The sequence below is a fragment of the Geotrypetes seraphini genome, chromosome 4 (genome assembly GCF_902459505.1).
Source record: "Geotrypetes seraphini chromosome 4, aGeoSer1.1, whole genome shotgun sequence".
NCBI lineage: Eukaryota > Metazoa > Chordata > Amphibia > Gymnophiona > Dermophiidae > Geotrypetes > Geotrypetes seraphini.
In genome coordinates, this window is record NC_047087.1 from 322,157,796 (window position 1) to 322,172,899 (window position 15,104).

General features: G+C 46.1%; 1 protein-coding gene across 6 annotated transcripts in view; it reads left to right on the top strand.

Annotated features, from left to right (window-relative positions):
- BTBD16 (BTB domain containing 16) overlaps nucleotides 1-15,104 on the top strand; it is a 141,602-nt gene that overhangs the window by 4,275 nt on the left and 122,223 nt on the right. For all 6 annotated transcript variants that reach the window (XM_033942722.1, XM_033942727.1, XM_033942728.1 and 3 more), the window contains exon 2: nucleotides 1,487-1,647. In XM_033942722.1, the coding sequence (XP_033798613.1) occupies nucleotides 1,487-1,647 (161 nt within the window). The remainder of the gene's footprint in view (nucleotides 1-1,486; nucleotides 1,648-15,104) is intronic.

The window sequence follows — 15,104 nt, forward strand, 5'->3', positions numbered from 1 at the left end:
TTCAATCCCACTGGCCTCTTCTCTGATTGCAAATGGCTATATGACTCCTGTCCCAGATCTATGATCAACAGGAGAACTTCTGCTGGAGGGTCCTTTGATCACATATGGTGGTCAGGTCCTGTTATTAAGCCCTAAGGGGAAATGGTGGGTCCTATTATTCAGAATCAAGAATGCTTTCTTCTTTAATGTACCTTTTCTGGGCTATACTTTTCCAGCAAATTGTCTAGCTTTGTTCCCCTTGTCCTAGCGAAATTCTGGAGGTTCATTAAGATCCCTGAGCAACGCTACTTGTTGAGCCATCTTGATTATGTTCATTTAATGTGTCAACTAACTGCGTTATGGCGTCAGCAGTTGGATAAATATCCTAAAATCTGGGATCCCTATACCACTTGGAAATGACCGCTTCTTCCTCATAACCATTGCTCACTGGGGAGGAGGGGGAGGGGATTCTGGCTTCTGATAGGTTACTTGGCATTTGGTTTTGGGGGAGGGGGTTGTTTGGGTAGCGGGATAAGCTTGTGAGTTTTGATGTTAGTGTGTGACAACTGTTGTTTTTTGTCTATATTTTGCATAACTTCAATAAAAATGATTATATTTTTTTTAAAAAGGGATGGGACGACTTCCCTATGGGGAGAGGCAAATGCGGCTAGGGCTCTTCAGCTTGGAAAAGAGATGGCTCAGGGGTGATTTGATAGAGGAGTGGAAAGGGTAGATGTGAATCGCTTATTTACTCTTTCCAAAAATACTGGGACTTGGAAGCATGCGATGAAGCTACTAAGTGGTAGGTTTAAAACAAACCATAGAAAATACTTCTTCACACAATGTGTAATTAAACTCTAGAATTCATTGTTGGAGAATGTGGTGAAATCAGTTAGTTTAGCAGGGTTTATAAAAGGTTTGGATTGTTGAGATGTCATGGGGGAATCCACTGCATATTCCTAGGAGGATCAGCATAAAATCTGTTTTACTCTTTGGGACCTGGGTTGGCCACTATTGGAAACAGGACTTTTGGTCGATCCCAGTATGCAACTTGTATGTTATGCTATTTGTTTGTGCCTAGCCCTATAAAAAAAAAAAAATAGCTTCCAACATCGTATTTTTTACTGTGTTTTCGGAGCATTGTTTTGAAAAATACAAGGACTAGGGGGCACCAATGATTGTTCCTTCTGCTTTGATAATTTGTATACCACGACGGATAGTTTGTTTGAATGGGAAAATGATCTCAAATCTTCAAGTGAATGCAAATCAAAGTTGCTCAGATGGTTGTGATTAAGCAGGAGAAAAGTGATGGGTCCAAGATGAATTCTTCAGTTCCCACTCTGGCACCTCTCAGGGACCATATTTCTCCTCTGGGACCTTTCAGAGCTGAGTGCTCAAGGTAGACGCCTAGCATCAACAGGTCTTCAGTTCCCTCCTGGAAGGCATGCTAAGTAGCAAGAAGGATTTCTGAGCAGCCCTTATTTATTATGTTTTTTTTTTCTTTCAGAGCAAGCACCAACCCAATGCAGCGCACAGAACGCAAGCAAGCAGGTTTCACCAATCGCTGGCAACTGTCTCATTCCCTGGACAGTGATCTGCTGGGATCCTCACAAGCCTTCAAAGCTGTCAGGCACAGTTTCAGCTCGTCCTTGCTGCACATCATGACAGGTGTGAAAAGAGAACTTCAGCTCTAGGCCTTTTAAGACACTAACCTGCCCAATCGTGTCCGATCCGTGGCAGGCCGACCAATTCACTATGGGTCCATATTCAAATGGATCACTGCTCAGCATGCGTAGACCATCTTCTTTGCCTTTAGATGGTCTGCTCATGTGCTCCGTGCGCTCTGAGCTCCTTCGAGTTTTTCTCTCCGCGCAAGGAAGAAACTTTCACGAGCCTGTGGTTAATGCAAGTTGCCCATTATGCAGAGACCGAAATGAAGTCTTCTGCTCTCTCCCGCCCTTCCCCGCAGTGCAGCCTCTTGCCTAAACGAAGAACGTGACCAAAATGAAGTCCGTGCCGCCCCGACTCTCCTGCTCTCTCCCGCCCTTCCCCGCAGTGCAGCCCCACTTTAAAACCACCGGCTCACACTGTGGGGAAGGACGGCAGAGAGCAGGAGAGATGCCATAGGAGAGAATGCTCAGGAGCGGCAGCAGGGACGTGAGCGATTGGTCCTCAGCAGTCGTTCCTTACTTTTGGATGCCCTTCCCCTCATTTGCAAGTTGGGGGTTGCTAAGTGGTCGGGACTTGATCGGTGGGCAGAGTGAATCTGGTTCAGTCTCAGCCTTGTTTTGTGACACTGTTTCCATTGCTTATGCCATAAGGTACCTGACATTAATAATCCCCCCTTTTAGGTCTCTGAACTTCTGCAGGAGCACTAAGTTGTTTTGCTCTTATAAGAACTGGGTCAGACCAATGGTTCATCTAAGTCACTTTCCTGTTTCCAACAGTGACCAATCTGGGTCACAAGTACCAGGCAGAAACCCAAATGGTAGCAACATTTCACTTGGTGGCCCTTAACAGCAAATATTAATAATAATAATCATTTATTTCTTGTATACCGCTAGACCAAAAGTTCAAAGTGGTTCACAACCAGTATTTAAACTACAAGATAAACAATTAGTATCTAATACAAGATAAAAACAATCAGTAAAAAGGATACATCAGATAAAATCACTAAAAGTTAAGACAATGGTTCAATTAGAAAGTAAAAGCTGTTAAGAATCATAATTTGATAGACTAAGAGGAAAACATATCAAACAGGTGTGTTTTTAGTGATTTTCTAGTCAAGATAGGAAGTAGCCTCAAGTATTCATCTTCCAAGCCATGGATTCAGTTTGGCGGCCTGGAATGATAAGATTCTGTCAAGGAACTTCTTGTATTGGCATGATTTAAAAGAAGGATAATTAAATAGGTTTATTCTACGAGTACTCCTGTTGGAAAACTGGGAGGCAAGATAATCAGGTACATCCCCAAAACTGCTTTGTAACTCATGCAGGAAAACTTGAACAAAATTCTAGACTCCACTGGTTAAGTACACTGAAAAATGTACTGGTATGCATAAATCTAATTGAGGAGGTGCTAAGTGAACCTGCACGAATTACAAAGATGACAGTAACTATGTATTATGTACAACGGGCTAATTGTAGTGTTAGGAGAAGAGAGTTGGAAGGCAGGAGAGAGTGAGGGGCAGCAGCAAGAGGTAGCTCCGCCCACCCCTGACATCAGCAAAGCACCGATCTGGAATGCCTCCTTAAAAGGGGAGGAGCTAACGGCTCTCAGCCATTCAGCACACATCGAAGGCGAGCGTGCCTTAGCGAGAGTGCCTTTGCAAAGGGCCTTAAGAAGGGACACCTCACTGCTAAGAAGAAGCGCTAAGTAAGAACACCTACACAGACAAGTACCACAAGGGCAACAGGACAGATAAGCAGTAGATTAACAAACACAGCAGACACAGAGGACACACAAGCAACAAGCAAGCAAGGGTAGCAGGTATAAAATCAGGTGAGGGACCTCACAGTAATACCAAGGACACTACATAAGGAAACAGTGAGATGCCACTTCAGTTAGCGGACCGGCAAGTGGACAGCAATGGGAACAGCAGATAGAAGCAGGATGTTGAGCTGCCCAGTTTTCTGCACCGTTTGCCATATGTATGACTACCTCCCCTCTGGGAGGCGGTCTTATGTATGCACTTGATGCGGGGAACTGGAGTTCCTGAAGAAACAAGGCAGACTTCGGGAAGGCAGAATACAGGAACTAGAAGCATTTTGAGCAATGGAGGAGGACAGAGGCAGACTTCAAGACAAAGGAAACCATTAAGGAAGAAGTCCGGGAGTTAGAGAAGTTCATCAAGGAGGCATACAGGGAGGCCGTGGAAAATCACCAGCAACAGTGGAACTGCCAAGATACACCTACAGTGAGTGAGGACCACCTGGAGGACAACCACAAGGAAGAAATGGGTGACACAGCAGCGAAACCTTGAAACAGCGGTGGGAACCCACAGGAAGATGAGTCCGGTGCAAACCAACCCCAGGATGAGGGAAGATGGAAGTGCGCAGAGGACACAGACCTAAGGCTGGAGAGATGGACATAAACCGCGGACACGGACCTGCAGCTGGAGAGACAAGAGAAGATAGAGAGGACAGTGATTGTCATGGGGGACTCCATCATCAGACAGGTTGACAGCCATATAGCGAGAGGAAGACAGGATCGGCATGGAAAAGGAAGATACGGAGGTGGTGGTCCATGTGGGGACAAACATTGTGAGCAACAGGAACTACAGCAGGGAAGGACTGAAGGACCAGTTCCAGAGGCTTGGAAGGAAGCTGATGACCAGAACGCCAAGGGTAACATTCTCAGAGATCCTGCCGGTACCCAGGGCTGATGAGAAGAGGCAGATGGAGCTGCAAGCAGTCAACGCGTGGATGAGGCGCTGGTGTGAAGAAGAAGGATTCCACTTTGTGCGCAACTGGATGACGTTCTGGGGGAAGAGCAAGCTATAAAGGAAGGATGGACTCCACCTCAGCAGAGATGGAATGAAGCTACTTGCAAGCAACATCAAGCGAGAAATTGAGAATTTTTTAAACTAGGAAGAAAGGGAAAGCCGACAGTTGACCAAGAGTTGATGGTTTGGGAAACGGTATACCCAGAGGATACTGTGCAGGAAGATTGTGGGGAAGACTCACCGGATCATAAGCAAGGCAGAAATCGAAAGAGACACAAAAGGGGAGGAAAAGCAAGAAAGCAACAGGCTGCAAATTCAAGTGTATGTACACAAATGAAAGGAGCCTAAGGAATTGGAAGCTATGGCACAAAAAGATAACCTTGACATCATTGGCATCAAAGAAACATGGTGGAATGAGGAAAACGTTTGGGACACTGTGCTACCAAGATACAAGCTATACCGCAGAGACAGAGTGGGTCAAAAAGGAGGGAGTATTGCTTTATACGTCAAAGAGGGAATTAAGTGTACCGGAGAGAACACACCAGAAACAAAAAATAAGGTAGAGTCTCTATGGGCCAAAATTCCGGGAACAAATGGAACAGAAACGAAGATCGGCATCTACTACCGACCCCTAGGGCAGTCTGAAGAAACGGATGGAGAACTGATGGACGAGATTAAACTCAACTGCAAGGGAGGCAACGCAGTTATCATGGGCGACTTCAATTATCCGGGGATAGACTGGAAGCTAGGCACCTCCTGCTTTGGTAGGGAGCCCAAGTTCCTGGATGCTATAGGCGATTGCTTCCTGGAACAACTTGTCAAGTAAAATACGAGAGGAAATGCAATTCTGGACTTTTTTTTAATGGACTTAATTCTAAATGGACTATGAGGACTGATGCAAGGTGTAGAAGTAGAAGAGACACTGGGAAGCAGTGATCACAATATGATCCACTTCAATCTGGACACGGGGCGAAACATCGATCCAAAACGACGGCCACGTCACTGAACTTCCGAAAAGGGAATTACGAAGGGATGAGACTCATGGTGGGGAAGAATATTAAGAAGAAGATAAGCACTGTAAAGACGCTAGAGCAAGCATGGTTCCATTTTAAGGACACAGTCACCGAGGCGCAAAATCAATATATACCTCTCATCAACAAGGGATCCAAAAGGAAAAAGAACAAGGAACCGGCGTGGCTCATTGTAGCGGTGAAAGAAGCGATCAGAGACAAGACTTCGTTTAAGGAATGGAAAAGGTCAAAAACAGACAAAAACTGGAAAAAGCACAAACAACACCAAAGCAGGTGCCATAAGGCGGTAAGAGGGGCCAAAAGAGAATATGAGGAAAAAATAGCCAAGGAGGCGAAAAACTTCAAGCCGTTCTTTTGATATATTAAGGGGAAATGACCCACGAAGGAAGCGTTGGGGGCCGTTGGATGACCATGATATAAAGGGAGTGCTAAAGGAGGACAAAGCCATCGTCGACAAACTGAACACATTTTTTGCATCTGTATTTAGCGAAGAGGATATACACAACATACCGGAAGCTGACAGGCTATACGCAGGAAACGAAGACGGGAAGTTGACTGGGTTGACAGTCAGTCTAGAAGAGGTAAGCAGGGAGATTGATAGGCTTAAAAATGATAAATCCCATGGATCGGATGGCATCCATCCTAGGGTAATCAAGGAACTGAAACAGGTTATAGCTGAACTGCTTCAACTAATAACCAATCTTGTCGATTAAATTGGGAAGGATTCCGGAAGACTGGAAGGTGGTGAATGTTACGTCGATCTTCAAGAAAGGTTCAAGGGGAGATCCGTGAAACTACAGACCAGTGAGTCTGACCTCGGTACCGGGAAAGATGGTAGAGGCGCTGATAAAGGACCATATCATTGACCACCTTGGCGGACACGATCTGATGAGGACAAGCCAGCATGGCTTCAGCAAAGGAAGATCTTGCTTGATGAACTTGCTGCACTTCTTCGAGGGAGTCAACAGGCAGGTAGACAGGGGTGACCCTGTCGACATTGTATATCTGGATTTTCAGAAGGTGTTTGACAAGGTCCCGCATGAACGACTACTTCAAAAATTTGCGAGCCATGGAATCGAGGGTGAAATACTCGCTTGGATTAAAAACTGGTTGGCGGATAGGAAGCAGAGACAATACTCGGACAATACTCGGACTGGAAAAGCGTCATGAGTGGAGTGCCGCAGGGTTTGATGCTTGGACCTGTGCTCTTCAACATATTTATAAACGACCTGGAAATTGGTACGACGAGCGAGGTGATTAAATTTGCAGATGATACGAAGGTTTTCAGAGTAGTGAAGATGCAGAAGGATTGCGAAGACCTGCAACGTGACATAAACACGCTCGAGAAATGGGCTGCGACATGGCAAATGAGGTTTAACGTGGATAAGTGTAAGGTGATGCATGTTGGTAACAAAAATCTTATACATGAATATAGGATGTCCGGTGCAGTACTTGGAGAGACCCCCCAAGAAAGAGACTTGGGAGTACTGGTCGACAAGTAAATGAAGCCATCCGTGCAATGCGTGGCAGCGGTGAAAAGGACGAACAGGATGCTAGGAATGATTACGAAGGGGATCACAAACAGATCGGAGAAAGTTATCATGCCGCTGTACCGGGCCATGGTACGCCCCCACCTGGAATATTGCATCCAGCACTGGTCGCCGTACTTGAGGAAGGACACAGTACTACTCGAAAGGGTCCAGAGAAGAGTGACTAAAATGGTTAAGGGGCTGGAGGAGTTGCCGTACAGTGAGAGATTAGAGAAACTGGGCCTCTTCTCCCTTGAAAAGAGGAGAATGAGAGAGGACATGATCGAAGGTAATAGACTTAGTAGAGAAAGACAGGATGTTCACCCTCTCCAAGGTAGAGAAAACGAGAGGGCACTCTCTAAAGTTAAAAGGGGATAGATTCTGCACAAACATAAGGAAGTTCTTCTTAACCCAGAGAGTGGTAGAAAACTGGAGTCTGTCATAGGGGAAAACACCCTCCAGGGTTTCAAGACGAAGTTAGACAAGTTCCTGCTGAACCAGAACGTATGTAGGTAAGGCTAGCCTCAGGGCACTGGTTTTGACCTAAGGGCTGCCACGGGAGCAGACTGCTGGGCACGATGAACCACTGGTCTGACCCATCAGCGGCAATTCTTATGTTGTTATGTATGCCTCCGGCTGCCTTACCCTGGTTGTGACAGAGCTCCAAGACAGAACTTTATTGCTGTAGCTACTTCTCGCCAGGATATGCGAGCTAAGCATTATGGGAAATGTAGTCTTACACATTGCCTGTAAAATCTTCTCTGCCAGTGGTCTTTCTCCTAAGATCACCTCCCTTTGTTCTCTCAGCTAAACTTGAATCCTTTGACTCACTTCTCACTTCCTGGTCATTTCTATACCTTTGCCCTGACAAGATCAGTAAGGTGTGACCTTCCTCTGTTCCTATTGGGTTCTCTCTTGCAGCCCTCCCCCTGCCTTGGGTGCTGCTCACTTATGCCTCTGCCAGCCATCAGCCATCAGATGCCTGCATAACATCTGGAATCCTTCACTGCTCTGTTTTCTTCACCTATTTTTCTACATCATATTGTAACCATGAAACCTGTACCTATTGGTGTTGAAGAAAATATTCTTTCAAGATTATGAGGGCATTCTGCATGTGTGTTAGCATGTTAACACACATGCAGAATGCCTTCCTGATAAGTACAACTTTACGCTGAGAACATAGTTATACAAGATCAGTAAACTGTAGTATACACTCCATGCCCAAGACCCGCTAAGTTCTTACCCCCTAATATAGCATGCACAAACTGCCATACCAGCACGGTAACACGCGCTAATTCACTTGTTAATTGCTTAGCGCACTTTAGTAAAAGAGCCCCAGAGAGTGTTTCCAATTATTCAATAGACTCCCCTAAGGAGAAATAGAATATCAAAGGGTTAAATGATCAGCAGACCCCCAGGATCCAGCATCACTGTGGTGAGGATTGTGGTGAAGTGTTTGGCAGCAAGAAATAGCAGTTCTGCATTTGGGGTAGAGAAATTACAAGGGGCTGTAAACGAGGGAGGAGGAGCGACTATGCACTGTGATCTCAAAGTTGCAAGACCATATGACCAGAGGGATGGTGCAGTTCTTTGGAGGACAGCTGGGGTTCACTTCCCAGAGGCAGTGATGTAGCAAAATAATACAGCTATGTGGAATTCACATAAGCAGAAAACTCTGAAATTCTTCACAGAATACATTAGAAGTCTGTTGTAATGAATCTTTGAGTTTTAAGCCTTAGATAGGCCATGTGCTCAAGTCCTGTTTTATTGTTTAAGATCTATTTTATCTAGAAGAGAATTTGACTAAACTAGTCAATGTTTTAATCACCAATAGATTGGATTACTGTAAATCTCTTTTTGTGGGTTCTGGGAAAGCAAGTTAGCAGCGACTGCAGCTTGTCCAGAATATGGCCACCAGGCTCATTAGTGGAGCCAAACTGATCACATTACTCCAGTTTTGTACCAGCTGTACTGGTTGCCTATCTCCAAATGCATTGAATTCAAGTTATTATGTTTAATCTTGAAGGCATTATACAAGGGCATTTCAAAAAGTGACAGTATTTCATGAAACATACACTCCAGCATTTTAAACTCCCACCCTTAGATGTTTGCACAGTGGATGAGCAGCGAGCAGTCATCAGATTTTTTGGGTTGGAGGATGTGACACCTTGTGAAATTCATAGAAGAATGCTGCAACAGTGTGGAGATACCTGCATTGGCAACAGAAAAGTGTGTGAGTGGATAGATGCATTTAAAAATGGGCGAAAATCAATCTTTGACGAGGAACACTCCTTTCGCCCCAGCATGGTCATCACTGATGAGAAGTTCCTGGCCAGGGAATTGGATGTCGGTATCAGATCTGCACATACCATTGTCATGGAAGTTCTCAAGTATCGCAAGGAGGTTCTTAAGTATCACAAGTTGTGTGCACAGTGGGTGCCTGGGATGCTGACTGACAAGCACAAGATGATTCGTGAGCAGACTTCCACAGCCTTCTTGGCACGGTATAATGATGAAGGAGAAGGCTTCCTGGCATGTATCGTTCCAGGGAATGAATCCTGGGTGCATCACTATGAGCCTGAAAGCAAGAGGCCGTCTTCACAATGGCATCATACATCATCTCTAGTCATGAAGAAGTTCTAGTCTCAACCATCCACTGGAAAGGTCCTGTTCACTCTGTTCTGGGATATTTTGGAGCACAGTGAATAGGGCACCGATCGCATGTCAACTATGCAACTGTGACATCTATAGAATCACATGTTCGTGAAAGGTAGGCACCGGAAATGTAGGCCAGGGTTTTCATGATCTACCTTTCATGTGAATTGTGGCTAAGGAGGCACTTTATGACACCTAATGCCACTTCTGGCGTTAAAAAGTAATAAAGCAAGAGTTTTATAAATTGAATCTTATAGACCTCAGCGGTACCACCTGTATGTATATAAACTTTTAAACATATTCAGGCACCAAAAATCGTCATTGGTTTCAATACTTTAGATACTTTAAATAGAGTCTTTAACACAACTTTTGTTCTGCCCCACCCTTTCTCTTAACCCTCTCTGTGTCAGCAAGTTCTGCTGTGAACATAAGAACTGCCATCTCCGGATCAGACCTTCATAGAAACATAGAACATGGAAACATAGAAAAGGGCCAAAGCCCATCAAGTCTGCCCACTCTATTGACCCTCCTCCCTAGTTACCATTTGAGAGATCACACTCTGATGACCCATCCCCTTAACTCTACCCTCTTAGAGATCCGACATAAGCATCCCATCTATGCTTAAAATCTGGCACGCTGCTGGCCTTGATCGCCTCCACTGGAAGCCTATTCCAATTGTCAACCACTCTTTTGGTGAAGAAGTATTTCCTGGTGTTGCCATGAAACTTCCCGCCCTTGATTTTTAGCGGATGCCCTCTTGTGGCCGAGGGTCTTCTAAGAAAGAAAATATCATCTTCTTCCTTGATATATTTAAACATCTCAATCATGTCTTCCCTCTCCCTACGTTCTTCGAGAGAGTATAGCTGCAATTTATTCAGCCTTTCTTCGTACGAGAGATCCTTGAGCCCTGAGACCATCCTGGTGGCCATTCGCTGAACCGACTCAACTTTCATCACATCCTTACGGTAATGTGGCCTCCAGAATTGTACACAGTACTCCAGATGAGGCCTCACCATGGTTCAGTACAATGGCATTATGACTTCGGGTTTCCGACTGACAAAGCTTCTCCGGATACAACCCAGCATTTGCCTAGCCTTGGATGAAGCCTTCTCCACTTGATCGGTAGTTTTCATGTCTTCACTAATGATCACCCCCAAATCTCGTTCTGCTGTAGTCCTAGCCAAGGTTTCTCCATTCAATGTGTACGTTCTGCACGGATTGCTGTAGCCAAGGTGCATGACCTTGCATTTTTTAGCGTTGAAGTTAAGCTGCCAGGTCGAGGACCAATGTTCCAATGAAAGCAGGTCCTGCGTCATACTGTCAGACAATTTGTTGTTACTTATAATGTTACATAGTTTGGCATCATCGGCGAATAATGTTATTTTACCTTGAAGCCCCTGAGTCATGTCTCCTATTAATATGTTGAAAAGGATCGGGCCCAAGACCGAGCCCTGCGGCACACCACTGGTCACCTCCGAAGTTTTGGAGGGGGTACCATTAACCACTACCCTCTAAAGTCTACCACTCAGCCAATCGTTGACCCATGCAGTTAGTGTTTCACCTAATCCCATCAATTTCATCTTGCTCAATAACCTGGGTGGGGGACACTATCAAAAGCTTTACTGAAGTCCAAGTACATGACGTCCAGGGACTCTCCCAAATCTAGTTTTCTTGTTACCTAGTCAAAGAAGCTGATGAGATTGGATTGGCAGGCCCTACCCTTGGTGAATCCATGTTGGTGGGGATCGCGTAGATTCTCCTCGTCTAGGATCGTGTCCAATTTTTGTTTGATTAGAGTTTCCATGAGTTTACTCACTATCGATGTGAGACTCACCGGCCTGTAATTCGCAGCCTCTGCCCTGCAACCCTTTTTGTGCAGAGGAACGACATTGGCTGTTTTCCAGTCCAAGGGGACTCTTCCCGTACTCAGGGAAAGATTGAAGAGTACGGATAACGGTTCCGCTAAGATGTCACTGAGCTCACTGAGCACTCTGGGATGTAGATTGTCCGGTCCCATGGCTTTGTTCACCTGGAGTCTTGATAGTTCTTCGTAGATGTCACCGGGTGTGAATTCAAAATTCCAAAACGGGTCATCGGAACTCTGCTTTGCCTGCAACTGTGGACCGGACCCCGGTGCCTCGGAGGTGAAGACCGAGCAGAAGTATTCATTTAGGAGTTCGGCTTTATCTGAATTTGATTCTACATAATTCCTGTCTGGTTTCCTAAGGCGCACTATCCTGTCAGTGTTTCTTTTTCTGTCACTAATATACCTGAAGAAGGATTTGTCCCCCTTCTTAATGTTCTTTGCTAGGTTTACTTCAACCCGATGCTTGGCCTCTCTGACTGCCACTTTGACCGCTATAGACTTGGCCATGTATTCTAATTTAGCCTCCCTTGTCTCCGAATGTTTGTAGGAAATGAATGCTCGTTTCTTTTCTTTAACGAGGTCTGAGATCTCTGCGGTGAACCATTGCGGTCTATTGTTCCTTTGCCGTTTGCTTACTGATTTTATGTAGCGGTTCGTTGCTACATGTAGGGTAGATTTCAAGGTTGACCACATAGCCTCCACATCATCAGTCCCAGCTTGGTTTTGTAGTGCCTGATGGACGAAATCTCCCATGCGTTTGAAGTCAGTGCCTCGAAAGTTGAGTACTTTTGTTGTCGTGCTTGATCTAGTGGAACCTTTCCTGAGGGTGAACCATACCATGTTGTGGTCACTGGAGGCTAGCTTATTGCCTATCGCGACCTCTGAGACGCTTTCTCCGTTGGTGAGTACCAGGTCTAGTATCGCCTGGGCCCTAGTGGGCTCCAAAACCAGTTGTTTGAGTTGTACTCCTTTTATGGAGGATAATAGCCTTCTGCTGTCGCTGGTTATCGCTGAGAGTGTGTTCCAATCTGCATCGGGCATGTTGAAGTCCCCTAGCAGTACAGTGTCCCCCTTTAAAGTGATATTCTCTATGTCTTTGATTAGTTCTATGTCTTTGTTTTCCAGCTGTCTTGGAGGTCTGTATATTACACCAAGATACAGGCATTTTTCATTGCCTCTGGCTAGGTTTACCCAGAGTGATTCCCGGGAGTACTTGACATCTGTGATTCTCGTAGTTTTAATGTCTTCTCTAGTGTATAGTGCTACCCCTTCTCCTAACTTTCCCTCCCTGTCTTGACAAAGTAAGTTGTAACCCGGTATAGCCATATCCCACCCATGAGAATCTGTGAACCAAGTTTCTGAAATCGCCACATCAAGGTCAGCGTTCATAATTTCGGTCTCCAGCTCCAGAATTTTATTGCCTAAACTGTGCGCATTAACATACATAGCTTTCCATACCTTGTGATTGCTGGGTCCCTGAGTTAGTGTGGCTTTTAGTGAATTGTCTGCAATGTGAGTACCTACCTCGGACTCAGAATTGTTCGCAATGGGAGTACTTACCTTGGACTCAGAAGTGGAGCTGTGACTTTCCTCCTCAGGATATTACCTACTGCACTGGTGCCCTCCCCCAACTTACCTAGTTTATAGCCCTACGAAGCAGATGGGCTAGTCGGTGTCCGAAAACATTCTTACCCCTGCTGTTAGATGGAGTCCGTCTGGTCCCTGAAGTCCCTGCAGTGCTTCTCCATGGTTCAGGAATCCGAAGTTCATCTCCCTGCACCATCTGTGTAGCCACTCGTTGGTCCTCTGGATACGTCATCTCTGGCTCTTCCCTTGCCTCTAACTGGGAGGATCGATGAGAAGACCACTTGTGCTCCCGTCCGCCTTAGCTTCTCACCCAAGGCTCCAAAGTCTCTAGGTATATTCTCCGGGGTGTTCTTGGCAGTGTCATTTATCCGACGTGGATGAGAAGCATGGGGAAGTGGTCTTGGGGCGTGAGAAGTCTATCTAGACATAAGAACATAAGAAATGCCTGCACCAGATCAGACCTGGGGTCCATCCAGTCCGGTGATCCGCACACGCGGAGGCTCAGCCAGGTGTACCCTGCGAATACCTTATTCACTCGTATCCCTCAATATGTCCTGCAAGAAGATGTGCGTCCAATTTTCCCTTAAATCCTAGAATGGTGGTTTCCTCCACCATCCTATCCGGGAGAGAGTTCCAGGCATTCACCACTCGCTGTGTGAAGCAGAACTTTCTGACATTTGTCCTGGCGGTGACATCTCGGATCTTGGCTCCAGGTAGACAGCAAACTTCCCTTGACTGCATATCCGGTCTGCAGATTGGTCCCTCAGTGCCCCTCAGCATGGAGTCCCCAATGACAACTACTCTACGCCTCTTCGGGGGGAGTCGATCAGTTGTCCCCGGAACTGGAGCCTCGAGTTGGACCTCATCCTGTTCCTCGTCCGCATTCCTTCCTGTAAGATCTGGAATCTGTTCTTCAGGGTGAGTAGTGGGGTTGAAGTAAAACTGCCCTGTTGGTAAGAAAAGGAAGAGGATGAAGAAATTGAAGAAGGGGGAATGGGTCTCCTATGCTTACCTGTGGAGGAGGTCACCAGCTGCCAGGAATCAGTGTCTCCAGCCAATTCCTGTACCCCAATCGTTGGTTTCAAAGCTGAATGTGTCAAAGCTGAATGTTTGGGCGTCACGGGGATAGACTTGTCTTGCGCCTGCTCGGTGATTTGGGACAGCTCCTGGACGACCCCCGTCAATGAACACCTCATCCTCTCGGATGCTTCTCAAGCGCTTCACCTCCTCCCTTAGACTCCTTAGTTCCTGTAAAATATCTCCGTCCAGCTGGCCCACCTCCTCTGTCTGCATAGAGACAATAGTGAACTGTAAGGGGATGGCCTCGGTCTGCACAGAGACCTCTGTCCACCGACCTGGGCCCTTCTCCTTCTGTATGTAGGCCGTCACCACCTCCTGAGTCCCCTCGGTGACTGGAGTGCCGGTCTTGATTGTAGTCTTGGCGCTTTTTGTTCTCCCTGCCATTTTCCAGTTGTAATCGAGATCTACAGAGTCTGCTCTCTTCCCTCTTGTGCCGCGTGGAGCTGCCTGTTTGTAAATGAGTTCGAAAATTAGAAAAAGTCTGTCTGTTAGAGGAATCTGTCTGTGAGTTAGAAAATTAGAAAGAGTCTGTCTGTGAGTTAGTGTGAGGGGATGAGAGATAGAGTGTCTGTGAAGGTCCGCTATATAGATAGATAGGCTTGTCTGCTTGTTTGTAAGTTAGAGAAGTTAGTCTGTGAGAGTATATGCGAGGTTAAAGGATTGGGGTATAAGTATAGTGTTGGCCTGTTAGTTAATGGGCTAGAAAGGTCTGCTTGCAACCCTAAGGTGTCCTGTCGTATTTAATTAGGCTCTTCTTAAGGCTCTTCGCAAAGGCGCTCTCGCTAAGGCGAGCATCTTTGCCGCTCGCCTTTGCCACACGCCGAACGGCTGTGCGTCGTTGGCTCCCCTCTTATTAAGGGGGAGTCCAGGCGCTGAATGAAGATGATGCGGTGCGGTGGGCGGAGCTTACTCTCGCCACTGCCCGCTGCCGC